Here is a 13019-nt window from a genome sequence, read left to right as displayed (position 1 = left end):
TGTTCACCGGGCGGAATCGAGCGCTTCCGAGCCGCTTCCGATGGTGCCCGAAGTGTCCCGAGTCTTGCTACGCCTCGTCCGAAGGCGATCGATGGATCCCGACGAGCGGGGCCCGCGTTTCCTGCCGGCTGGCCAATCCCAAGGCAGGACGCAGCCGAGCCCGGCCGAGTCCGTAGAAGCGCGGCCCGAAGCGATACCTGACAGATCGGGTGGGGAAGCCGAGCCCGCCCGAACAGGGCCGAGTCCCCGAGCGGTCCGGCCCAGAGGGTCGAAGAATCCCGAGCTCGCTCGAGTCTTTTCCGATCCCGCCCGAAGGCGGGTGAGGCGGGCGCGAGGAGAGCCGAGCTGTGCCGAGTCCTCTCCGATCGCGCCCGAATTCCCCTTCGCCGGCCCGAACGGAGACGCCCGAACGGGCAGTGCCCGAATCCGCCCGAAAGCGACCGAACCGGGCCGAGCGCTCCGATCGCACCCGAAGGCAGGGGGGACGGGGGGAGGGCAGCGAGCTCCTCCCAGGCGCGCGCAGCCGAACGGTCGCGGCGCACAGGCTGCCGGGAAGCTGGAGGACTGGCAGGCGGCGGGGGCGGGGCGCCAAGATGGCCGTTGTTGTGAGGCGAGGTGAGCGGCGCGGCGACAGCGACAGCTCTTTCCCCACCGCGTCCTGGCGGGCCGGGGGTGGCTGTTTCCCACCGTGTTACCGGTTACCTCTCGCCGCCCCAGGTGGGGGGACGCAGCGAGAGCGACCTCTCGCCGCCCCAGGTGGGGGGACGCAGCGAGAGCGAGGCGGGGGCCGAGGTCGGGCTAGGCCTCGGCGACAAGCCCAGCCCGATAGCCATATCGCGACAGCCCCGACACGCTGAAGTAAATGCTGGCAGCTGCGGGCCCTCTGTCAGCGTGAGCAGGGGCTTGGCGCTTGTGCGGGCTGAGGAGCTCCTTTACCCACAGGCAAATCGCCTTCCTCAGGCTCAGTGATGGCCCTTGAAAATTAAAGTCTTTATTTCAAATTGAGAACTACAGGGATTCAGAGGGGGGAAGAAAAGTTCTTCAGTAGTGTGGTAAAAATGATGATTTTCCACTTCTTTCAAAGAGGTCAAAGGTTTCCCCCAGAATGTAAATCTCAGACAGAGCTGGGCTTGAAAACTTCGGCCTGAACAATCGGCGTTTGTGAAAGTCCCAAAACCAAGTTGCTGCAATGTAGTGCACTGGGTAATGTTAACTACAGCTGCTGCATGCTTTTAATATAGTTTTGCCGTTAAAAAAATTAAACCAGTTTTTTAGAAAATAGGCCACGTTCTAGCTCAAGTAACCGCACACAGTGTCACTCAGTCATTTCCAAAATCAGTATCAGCTTGGATAAGTAGTCAAAGCTTTTGTTGTATTAAACACTGCACTGGAGTGTGGCATGTGGCTGTTCCCTACAAAGCCGCCCAGGAAAGTCAGCAGGATTTGGCTAAAGGGCTGCCTGAGAGCAGGACTGGGAGCAGAGGCATGCCTACTGCGTAGCCGAGCAGCTTGGAAAGACACAGTCCATGCTCATCCCCAGTGCAAACAGCTTATTGCCTGGGAGTTACCCTCCTACTTAAAGCATGTACACAACTGGAAACAAGGGGCATTACGCTTTGGGTTTTTACGGTCCGTACAAGCATTCAAATAGGCAGAAATAGGGTGCCAGCCTGCACGCAGTGGGCAGTCGCTACACCAGGTCTCACTAACGCGAATGTCCCCCCTAGCAGAAAGTTGTTCTTGCTGCTGCAACTTTGTGTGCTTCATCTAAATGCTTTCAAATTGTTAATGTGCTTTTTGTTTTTCCCTCCTGTGCCAGAATGCTCACTTTCAATTTAAAAATCCCCCAGCAGCAATCCAGACTTCATTAATCCTAGCAGTGAGACGATCTCAGGGTGTTGCTATTAGCAGCCTGCTGTAATACCTGAAATTATATATTCAGCTGGCATAATAATTACTACTTAACTGCAGTATCTCTTTCACGGGCGTGTTGTGGGGTTTAAATGTTTAACCTGTGTGAAATGTCCCGCATTGCTCTGGGGGAGGCAGCATGTTCTAAATAATAGTGGCTATCAAACTCCTCCTCTGAACAGATGCAGGAATGTAGTCAGTGCCCTCTTGTGGAAAATGATTTAAAAGAAAAAAAAAGTTTAAAGAGAAAGGTGGGGAACTGTCATTAGGGAGTTCACTAGGGATTACCTGTACGGTAAAACCGTAGTACTCTAATTATATGGCAGGCGTCACGACAGTGTAGCTACCCAGCACGGATGAGGCTACACCAGTACAGCTTAGTGTTTGGTTATACAGAAAAAGTTCATATCCAGCCACTTCTTGCGGAATAATAACACGTCTACGCATGCAGTCATGGTATTTCAAATTAACATCTGGCTTCACAGTCTCAAACAACTTTAAAATGGAGACATCTCCTTAATGCTGTGCAAGACAGGAAGCATATCATCTTGATGTATGAGAGTTTATACCAGGGTATAAATACAACGCATATTTTAACCATTAGTCGCTACAGAACAAGGTGTGTAGTGAAACCTTTAACTCCCCTTCTGCAAAAAGAAATAAAGCATTCATCAAAACGCATTTTAGCTAAAAGAAGGGACGAGTCTGTTAGGAGCCTGTAGTCCCTTTTACAGAAAGTAGAGAGGAAATGAAGCACATCCAGGAGGCGTTTCAGATCACAGACAGTATGAATCACTTTCTAAAATTGCTTGCCTATTTCCACTGTGTTCCCAAATTGGATACCTTAATTAGGTGCCTAAAGTTAGTGGGGACTAATTTGGGCCCAACTGCATAAAACTATTAGGTGATGAGGCCATTAACCTCAGGAAGCCCGGGGATGAAGATGGTGAGGTGAATATGTCCCACTGATTTGATGATAATGAGATGTCTCTAAGATGATAGATGAAATGGTCTTTCACAGACAGTTTTGCTCTCTGTCAAACAGAGATCGTAACTTTTCAATTCCCCATGTGTCTGAAGGAAGTTGAGAATATTAATGAGTTACTGAAGAGGTACTTTAGCATGTTAGTGCCGTCATGTTGCAAGGGAATTTTATCTGTGTTTTTGCAGAAAAAAAGAAAATGCATTGTCTAGCTTATAGAAAATATTTGGTATGATTTCTGTGGGTGATCAGCACATATTAAGGTTTTACATAGAATGACTTCGCTTTTGAAGGGAACCGGTTTGGAAGGATGTGATTTAGAGGAAGCGGGGAGCCCTGTGTTCTACATGAATGCTTTCTCACAATTTAAAACCAAATGGTACATTCTGGTTCCCTTGCATGTTTCCCTTGTTCCTGCATAGTTAGAGGGGATGAAGTGTCATCTGCTGTGAAAGGACAGGATAAACAAGTTCTAGGTAATGCCTGTGTACTTTATGCTTTCAAAGAGATGGGTTCCTCGGTGAAAGTTACTTTTCAGAACGGGGACTTCCCCCAGATTATTTTAGAATTCCTGTATTTGAAGAAGTTATTTTTGGAACCTGAACTGCATGATATGAGAAAATAGTAAGTCTTCCAGTGAACTGAAAAAGAAAGAATGTTCTACAAGCACGCTTGACCTCTCTAGTAACATCAGTTGTTTGAATGTTTCTGCAGCACTTTTGGTAAATATTTAGACTTGTTTTCTTTTTATTTTTTTCCTTCTTGACGGAAAGGAAGAACTTCATCAGTCGTATCCTTTTTGTACCTTTCATCTCTCACATGCGGGAATCCTGAGGAAGACTGGCTGAAATGCATTCGCATCTCCCTGCCTAATAAATCTGCACAATGCTATTTTTGTGTTATTCTTTGAGTTTTCCATCACTGTCCATATGAAGGAAAACTGGTAAAACATTTCTTCCAAGGAAAGATGTTTTTTGTAGCATTAGCTGGGATTTAGCTGAGAGTTTGCCCTGATCAGCTCCCACTCATGCAGAAAACCCTTTAACCCACCCTGCAGTCTTGACAGAGGGCTGGCAGCCGCATTTTATGGTCACGTAACTCTCATGTCCTTAGGAAGCAAGGCTAAAAATGGAATTTGTGGACTGAAGAACACAAACCCCATGCAGCACACCTCACAGACAGCTGACACAGCTGAAGAGGTAGTAAAAGCAGCTTTCAATAGTACTTCCTCTCCTCCCATGTTAATTCACCCTACCTTTACTCCTGCCAAGATCTAAGTAACTTCTGAGAGGAGACACCCTTGGCTGCAGAGATTTCCAGGCTTAGAACCTATCAAGTAATTTTTTGTTCCACCTTCCTGCAACTGGAAAAACAGAAACCCCTGGTTCTGTTTTAATAAAATGAGCTTCTCTGGGAACTGGAACACATCCACCGCATGCGGGTGGGTGCACTGTTCAGAAACTGGATGGGCAGCTCCTGTAGAAGATGCCTGGGATGAAGTCCCTGCTTGGAGATATTCAGAGGATTTGAGAAGGGCTGGGGGAGAGAGAGGCATATAAAGAATGTTTTGAGTCTAGAAAGACAGATGTAGAATTAAAGCAGCACTGATGACTTCCTTATATAAATTATATTGTATTATTGAAGGCTAAGGCAGGCATTTGGTGTCATTTGGTTATCAAAAATCTATGTGAATGGCCAAACTTTCTGGATTCTTGGAGCCACATTCCAACTTCCTCATGTGGTGGTGAGTGCCAGGACATCCTACACGTCTCCTATGTTGCATTAATAACATGCTGCAGTGCCTTGAGAGAAAATGATTCCTTCAGTACGTGTGTACCTGCTGTGAGGAACTGTGCCTATGCATAGGGGTGGGTGGGCTCTTGAAGACACCTGGCTGTGTGGTACATCCCATAAACCAGGCCTTTCAGCTCCTGTTGCGGTCAGAGAGGGAGCTGGCACAGTTTAATATCTGACTTCATCCCGCCCTGTTTGGGACCTGCTTGGCTAGGAAGGTGCTCATCTCCACTGACTCCAGAGGGAGCCCCGGTGATGAGGTCAGGCTGGATGCCTGACTGTAGGGTGGCTGTCTTGGGGTGGCTACAGGTGAGAGGAATCTGCCCTGAGCCTCCAAGTAATTTCTCGCTATTCATACAACAGCGTGTGCCGTACTCCCTGTCCTCCAGGGGCATTCTGAGGGTGTATTAAGGATTGTGGAGCTCTCGGTCGGATACCTTGGCAGTAGATCCACACAGACAAATAACTAAAGCGAAATATTATGTTGTACTATACAACTGTTAGTTTTGTGAGCAGTGAATTAAGGAAGTCTGTTTCTTATCAATTTGCACCTCAGAGTTGAGCTTGTGGCCTTTCTCAGACTTGTAACAAAGACAAAGCACAGCTTTCAGACTTTCCATCATGTGGGCAGTAACAGGGCCTGTCTGCTTCACAGAGCCACCTATTTTCAAAAACCTTCAGGAATGTGATGTATTGGAGTCTGCCAACCCTCTGTCAACTTGCTTAAGGCTGACTAAGAGGTATAGAAGTTGTCTGGGGAAATGTACACATGGACCCACCCCCCCCCACATTTCCTTAGGCTAACGAATACCCTACTACATACCAAATACATTTTTTTAAAAAAGGAACTAAAGCCAAACCTGAAACAACTAGCTTTTATCCTAACTCCTGGTGTCTGCAATCTCAAGTTACTTTCTGAACCCTACCACTAAGCCAGTCATAGTTGAACCATAGTACAAAAAGGCACCACAGTGTATTTTGAGGTTACTGGGAAAGGGCAATTTTACGAAATGGACCCCACCGCATTGCTATGAGAAATCCTTAACAACAGTCTACCAGTTGTCATCTGTTCCTTTACAGCTTCTATTTTATGTAAATGGTATTTACTACATCTTTTACTTCTTGGCAACTCTTGCAATGATTGTTTATAAAAGTAAGTTGCACGTGTTCTAACACAGAAGTAGGCTGTGTGCTGATGACACGGCTGTGGTTTGTCTGTATGCCTATTCTATTTTCCTATTTACACTGTGTTATTCTACAGGTCAAGTTTTCAGTTATCCAGATGATTTTTTGGCTCCAGACCTTGCTTTGCTTCTCATTATGGCTATTCTTGAAGTGCTCCGATTATACTTCGGTATGTCGTGTTACCAGTGTGCCTTTTCGGTTGAATATCATCTTTAAACATTAATCATTCTGATATAGAGTGTTTGTCAAACAAAACATGCCAGTTTAGCAGACTAGCAGGTATTTAAGGGACTGTTCATTTATGTCATTAAACTTTATCTGACTGATCAACAGATTTGGTCAGAGGGTCAAACAGAATTTGCTCTCATATGAAATATAATCTATAATGCCATTAAAAAACAATAGCTGGGTTGTCAGAAAGCAATATAAGTGGGACAGCTGAAATGCTGTTTACAAGTGAGCGTGACTTGTGAGTATGAACACGTTGAAAAAGAGATTTCCATTCACTGAGGCAACAGGGCTCCTTTCAACCGCTCCAGCAACATACACAAGTAGTTAAATGGCTGGAGCCTTGTGGAACAGGTAATGCTAAGGACGTCCCTGAGCAGGGTACACCTGCCACCACCACAACTATGCCTGTTCCTTTCACTCCTGAAGACACATGCCGGTTCCCACATCTTCATTTCACTAAGGCAGAACAGCGTAAAGGGCCTCCTAACCCCTTCATAAAATTTCATAAAGTCCTTTTTTAAAAAAAATGAAGTTACTGTTAAAATCTGTGCTCAATATTCCTAAGGTATTTATGCAAGGTGGGTCTCTGTTGAATTTAGCTGTAGGGGTGAATTCAGCCGGCTGCCTTAAAGCTCTCTGCATATGTTTGCTTGGAGCCTGGTGGATGAATAAAGAAGTGAGTTTCAAGTCTAATGTAGTTAGAAAGCAAAATCTAGTGAGCCTGGCTTGGAAATAAGAGGAAGAGGAAAATGCAAGGGAGAGATAAGTGCAGCTTCTCCACAATGATAGTAATTTGAAATACAAATAGGTTAGCAGGGAATATAGAAGATTCTATATTGCGTAAGATTTTAAAATCAGGATTGGATGCTTTTAGATGTGCGTTGCAGTCACCAAGTTCTCATGCTAAGTGCGGAGCTGGGGGAGACTGAGGGGAAGTCTGATGGTTGACTAAAATGCTGAGTGATCAAAATGGTTGCAGCTTCAGAGCTGATTATCTGTGGTAAGAAAAGGTAGGTGTCGCGACTTTGAGTACCAACTGATTGCTCTTTATTTAGATTCACTTCAGTCAGCGAGAAACAGACTGTCCGTTGGTGTTTGGGTTTGTTCTTACATTCACTTGACACAGCCTTGATTCAGGCCGGTATTTCTATGTGATCTGAGCTGTAAGAATTAGAGTGTTTTTTTGAGCAGAAATACTTCTGAACTTATGGCTTGTCATATTATCAGAAGAAATCAAAGACTTATAGCAGCTTTTTGTTTCCTTCCAGGTTCAAAGGGTAACCTGACAGAAGAAGAGGCTCCATTAGGGCTCAGTCTTGTGATCACTGTTGGGAGCGTGATTCTGTCTGTCTATTTCCTGGTGTGGCAAACTTACGTGCTGAAAGCAGACGTCATTATAAACACTGTTCTTCTCTTTACATACGGGCTTGAGTCAGTACTAAAGGTCATAGCCATTGCTGCTTTTGTCAGCTAAACCCTAGCAGTTTCCAACATGTTTTCAACACTTTTCTTCTATAAAAGAGTGGGTTTATATTTCAAATATTTAATAATTTTGCATATAAAATTCCTGTAAAACTTTCCTCTGTTTAAAGCACAAAGTTTTGAGGGGCAGAGATCTCCCTGATGGGCCGGTAAAATATCCTGTCTAGCAGCTGTGTCATGCTATCTCATTGGATAGCTTACTTACAAGCAAAGGCAAGAGATGATTCAGCAAAAACACTTAATGCTCTGCTATTCATCAGGGATCAATACTAAATATTCATTCCCCACACAGAATAGTAGCCAGGGCATCATCTAGCTACGTGCTGTTGAGATACGAGTTTTCACGCCATAGCAGCCACGTACAACCAAAGTGACACAGAAATGAATCAGGCCAATATAGCATGAACTCATTTCTGCCTTACCGCGTACACCTTCATGTTTGAGGGCACAGTTTCTCTTCTGCTCTCATTTGTGTTCTCAGACCCCAGTGGTAATTTCCATGACTTTAGTAGGGCACTACCTGATTTATCCCAGTGGGAGAGAGCTGAATTAAGGTTTGTGCGTAGCCAGAGAGCTGAGCTATGGGGTTTAGGCAGCTGGTTCGTACTGATGGAGAGGCCAAAGGCAGTAGTGTGAGGGTATTTTTGTTTAAATAGAATGGTCTAAGATGGGCATAAACAGTCACCATTCACTCAGCCTTCTATTTAAAAGTCCAACAGAATGTTGTCAGGTGTACTTCTGTTTGGTGTTAAATGCGTTTGTTTCCATGATTCTGGAAACTTTACGACGTTCAAGCCTTGAACTGTGTGCAATTTCAGATTTTCACTGTATCAAAAATATGCGTGTATTAATGTAACACTTGGGGAGTTTGCGGGGCTTTTGTACAAGCAGGTTTTATATTCAGAATTTCCTGTTTTTCTATTTATTTATTCAAATAAATAATGTTTTAGATCTAAGAAATGTTTGAAGTGCAGAGCATCTTGTTCAGATCCTAGGCTACAGTTAAACTGCACAAAGGAAGACTTGGATGAGACTGGATCTGTGCAAGAGACTCTTCTGCTCCTGCTGCCACTGCATGTAGGTTGTTCTTCTGCACAGGGAAAGCTCTGCGCTAATTTGCACCAGCCAGGGGCTGAAAATAGAGTGGTGTGGGCCCTGTATCGCCTCAGCCATGCTACTGGTTTCTTTCTGGTGGTGGTAGAAGGGAACAAACGATGCAGAAGTTCCTGCAGAAGGGCCCAGTTTCATCCCTCGGTCATACCCAGGGGAGCCACTGCCAAAGCCAGGTCACACCAACTCCTGTCCACGTTACACCACCCAGCAGTCAAAATCAAAACAAAATCATACGCATTGGCACAAATCCCCTTGGGCCAGATCCTGTCACGTCAGTGGCACAACCAGCCTTTTGCTGATCAGCAGGGACAAGGCTGCACCCATGAAGGCAATGTAAAAGCAGCGGAACTGGGTGCTAAGGAGCCAGGAAACTGAGTGGCCAAATGTTTCTGTGCTTAATCTGCACGAATCAAACCCCCACCCATTTGTCCTTCCAGATTTGCCTGGCATAATGGAATGTACTCATCACATCACAGAGTTGTTATGAGAAGTGACAAACGCACCAGGCTCTATCTACCCCGTTAATGACGAAGGCATACCGAGCAAAACCCCTCTCTGTGCGAGTACAAATATAAGCACAAACTTTTTTCTGGTATTTACACCTGCCTTACACAAAGGTCTGGTAATAGAACATCTTACAGGCTTTCAAGACAATACAGCAGAGTAGTTTTTTACCTGAATGTAGGTGGTACAGCAGATGGGGTCACACATCTCAACTTCAAGTCGCAGCCTCCGTGCTTTACCTTCTTTCCTTCTCATGCTCACTACAAACAAAAGAAACACAAAATCTTAGCACAGCTGGAGGTAGCAGAGACCCCAGGTGTAGATTCAGGAGACACTAGTAAAGCTGGTAGAAAGTGTTCCTACCCAGAGGTGTTTGACCCCACCACAGATCACTACCCCCTCAACTACAACCCTACAACCACTTGTGATGCTGCACCATAAAACTGGATCCCTGGCCTGATCTGTGCAGAAAATAGCCCTCAAAAATGGTTCTGATGAAGGTTTTAATTAGGTGACAGCTGCCATGTTTTTGCCTATCCCCACAGCACAGTACGAGTTTGGGAGGCAGAGTAAAGCAGCCTCCTCCTCAAGCTTTATAAAACAATGTGGTTTATACATATATTATATATATATGTTATAAAATGTTGTGAACCCTTTGCTCCCTAACCATCACCTAGATGAAAATCAAGAATCAGCAGAGAGTGACAATGCTTGCTCATAGTCAGCAATGGGGTAAATATACACATACGATAATAAACATAAATGTTGGAGCTTGTTTCAGAGTACTGCCTCATGGCTTGCAGACGGTCACAGAGCCCTGTCAGTGCTTGCTCAGTGTCAGCTGGTACCAGCCTGGATTTGCACCCTCAAAAGGACAGGGCAGCTCTGTTTCCGTTTTCCAGTTTAAGATAAAATTATCCATGAACCTTCTTCTGATTAGATGAGCAGATACCAGGGTAGTTCTGCTGCTGACAGCCCTTCTCCACTCTGTGATGGATGTAGAAGGCTGAAGAAGCCTGTAAGCTTCAGGCAACTTCGTCTCAGGTATTTCCAGGCATTGAACGGGAATTGTTATTTATGCTGGTGACCCCAATTTCATGACAGCTTCTCTCCATGCCAAACTGGTACAAAGACCTGAAGAGAATTGTGCCCTGGCCTCAGAGAGTTTCTCTAATCAGGAGCTCCTTTCCAAACTGTTCCCACTGTTCAGAGAAGCAGGGCACAGCGTAGTAAAGCTATTGATGACGTTTCCCAGACATAAGATTGCTGGAGCTTTTAATTATGAGGCCCAGCCCTTCTCAAACAGGACGAGCAAGTTGGATGAAAATGGCATTAAAAATTTAGAAGAACACATATTTTGAGGTGCTTGGTTTGGGTGTTGTTTACTCTGCAAGGAAGAATTCTTTGTTCTCAAGCCATCACAGGGGTGTCTGCCGCCAACCTGACTTAAAAGGCTGATCCTGAGAGACAAGTTAGCCTCCTGGGATTTCAAACTTGGAGGTGTTTTAAGAGACAGGGCTTTATTGGTCCACAGCTTTTTTTGTGTTCCTCAGCAGGTAGAAACAACATGCAGACCAAAGGCCTGCTGAAGTGGTACAGTCCTCCAGGAAAGGTGTAAGGTTTGGTTCCACAGCTGGGAGCCAAGGCAACGGAGTGGGACAATTCTCCTCTTGCTGACTGCCCCTGGCTCACTTAGACCAGCATCAGCTGTTGCAGGGAAGATGTCATAGGCTCATTGTGGTTTTCTTCCCTGCCCAGAGGAAAAGTTGCCTTCTCTGCTCAGCAGTTACAGATTCCCTACGAGGCACGGCACTTCACAGTAGCCTCTGTGCCTACCTTCATTGGGAACGTGCAGCTGAGGCTGCCAGACAGCGAGCAGTCAGCGCCTTAAACATTCAATGGCTTCTCCAACAGAATCCTGCCAACTCCTTGTTTGTGCCCCGGGAGCATCAGCCCAGCCCAGTGGTCCCACTGAAATGCCCCAGATGATGCATTTCAGGGTTTAGGGATCTCCTGCACAAAACCTTTCAGCCAGCAAGGCTCACCGGGCTCTGGCACAGCTGATGTTCCCACCGTGATTCCCTTCTGTTGAACCGATGCCCCTTCCCCTGCTGGGTGGTGTGGCTGGCATCCTCCAAGCGCTGCTTGTCCTAGGGCTGGCCATGTTCTCACAGCACATCCTGTACTGAGATCCCCCTGGGGTCTCACTGACACCAGAGCGAGGAGGATGACAGGGCACTGGGTGGGTTCGTCACACCGAGTATCGGTTCACATTCTCCCGCGGCAGAAGAGGTTGTTCTGTCAAAACCAAGCTGCCAAAATCATAACTGTCACACAGAGAACTTTCTCTCCCCCTGCCCATCCAGCTCACCCGGCCGCATTCCTCCTGCAGTAACTCATGCGGGGCGGTTCCCCCCGCACGGCTCTGGCCAGGGGCCAGGCAGCAAGCCGAGCGCTGGCCCCCATAGCATGGCAGGCACCGCAGAAAACCACAGCAGCAGGGAACTTGGCAAGCACCAGGTTAAGGAAGCTGGGCTTCCTCCAGACCTGTGTCCCGTGGTGGGGAAGCATCTTCTTATTTCTTTCTCTAGTGTCAGAGTTGCAGCTATTTCTTCCCCAGGGCCCCAGTGACAAGGGGTCTCTCTGGCATGTACAGTCCATAGGTTCAACATATATCGTGGGGAGGCCCGCAATACACATGCACTTTAATAAAATGCTCTCAAAAGCCCCATTTTTTGGAGAGGACTGGGTAACCAGATGAGTCTGTAAGACCCATACATTCAGCTGATATTTTCCAGCTTAACGATCAGCTCATGAGCTGATCCCATTGTTTTCCAAAATGTTAAATTTTAAGACTAACGAAACTAGGTGTAATAAGCCTGCCCATGCAACAGACCGTTTCCCAGAGCTCAGGGTCCCTCTTGGCCCCCAGTCACACCATCTGCAGGGCTGAGCTGGCAGCAGGACCGACCCTGAGCAGAACTTGACCAACCTCTCTACAGTCTCACAGAAGTGGCCTGGACATCTTTTAAAATTTCCCTCTGGCTTTTGAAGAGCAAGAGAGGAGTAACAAGAGATTATGTGACAAAACTGGAGCCTCTAAAGATATCCTTCCCAGAGAGCACAGGAGCAACATTCACCACAAGTCAAGGGCTGAAGCTCAAGTCCGACCTCTCCTACCCCAGCAAGAAGTGGTTCTTGCTTTCTCTGTGCCCCACCTGAGGCCCTGGTAAAAAGGGGACGGTGGTCCCACTCCTGACACCACCGATGACATCACACTCACTCAGACATCTGCAGGGGAGGGCTCACACAACCCTGCCGTGGCACGGGAACGCTCCCTGCAATGGCCAAAAGGGTCATGTGCAGCTTCTCTCCAGCACATGGGCACACATGTGTGAATAACAGGGTCCTGCGTATGGTGGTCACCCCAGCAGAGCCAACAAGGAGCATCTCCTGCTGAAGAGCAAGCCCCACTCAGGCTGCACTGTGCCGATGTCAAAGCCTTCGCCTGCCTTCTCACCCAAGGCCAGTGAGCCCCTCACCCACTCCTATGCCACTGCAACTGCTTCACCTTGGTTCCCCCAAAGGTGGGTTTAACAATTACTTCCCTCTCCCCGCCGTAACCATGGCACAGCTCCACCAAAGCTACCTTACACCTTTGCCTATGCCAGGAGCTGAAGTGTGGGGCAAGACGAGGGGCTTTATGGCCATGTGACACTAAGAAGCAAAGTTCCACGCTGTGGGGTACCCCAAAAGGGGTTCTGCTCCTCACCTCACTGCTTCGGGGACCTGGAGAGAGAGGACGTTTTGCCCTCTC

General features: G+C 46.9%; 1 protein-coding gene across 2 annotated transcripts; it reads left to right on the top strand.

Moving 5' to 3' along the window:
- The first annotated feature begins 14 nt into the window (after nt 1–14).
- Nucleotides 15–9198, top strand: TMEM80 (transmembrane protein 80). 2 transcript variants are annotated; one of them, XM_037402458.1, is made up of 5 exons: nt 15–615; nt 3671–3683; nt 5747–5840; nt 5949–6041; nt 7372–9198. In XM_037402458.1, exons 1-5 carry the CDS (start codon nt 41–43, stop codon nt 7575–7577), a joined length of 981 nt encoding a protein of 326 aa, XP_037258355.1. In that variant the 5' UTR covers nt 15–40; the 3' UTR covers nt 7578–9198. The 2 variants fall into 2 exon arrangements, with proteins under 2 accessions (XP_037258355.1, XP_037258356.1); XM_037402459.1 differs by having other exon boundaries at nt 503–615; nt 3667–3683; nt 7372–9190.
- Nucleotides 9199–13019: the final 3821 nt, after the last annotated feature.

This window comes from Falco rusticolus, chromosome 10 (assembly GCF_015220075.1).
Source record: "Falco rusticolus isolate bFalRus1 chromosome 10, bFalRus1.pri, whole genome shotgun sequence".
In the NCBI taxonomy this organism is placed as follows: Eukaryota; Metazoa; Chordata; class Aves; order Falconiformes; family Falconidae; genus Falco; species Falco rusticolus.
This window is presented reverse-complemented; position numbering and strand designations above follow the sequence as displayed.

Excerpts from the sequence above, each read along its gene's own strand:
- TMEM80 (XM_037402458.1), top strand. The coding sequence starts at position 41 with ATGGTGCCCGAAGTGTCCCGAGTCTTGCTACGCCTCGTCCGAAGGCGA. Across the intron at positions 5,841-5,948 it reads TGCAATGATTGTTTATAAAA|GTCAAGTTTTCAGTTATCCA; the intron begins GTAAGTTGCACG and ends GTTATTCTACAG. Across the intron at positions 6,042-7,371 it reads AGTGCTCCGATTATACTTCG|GTTCAAAGGGTAACCTGACA; the intron begins GTATGTCGTGTT and ends GTTTCCTTCCAG.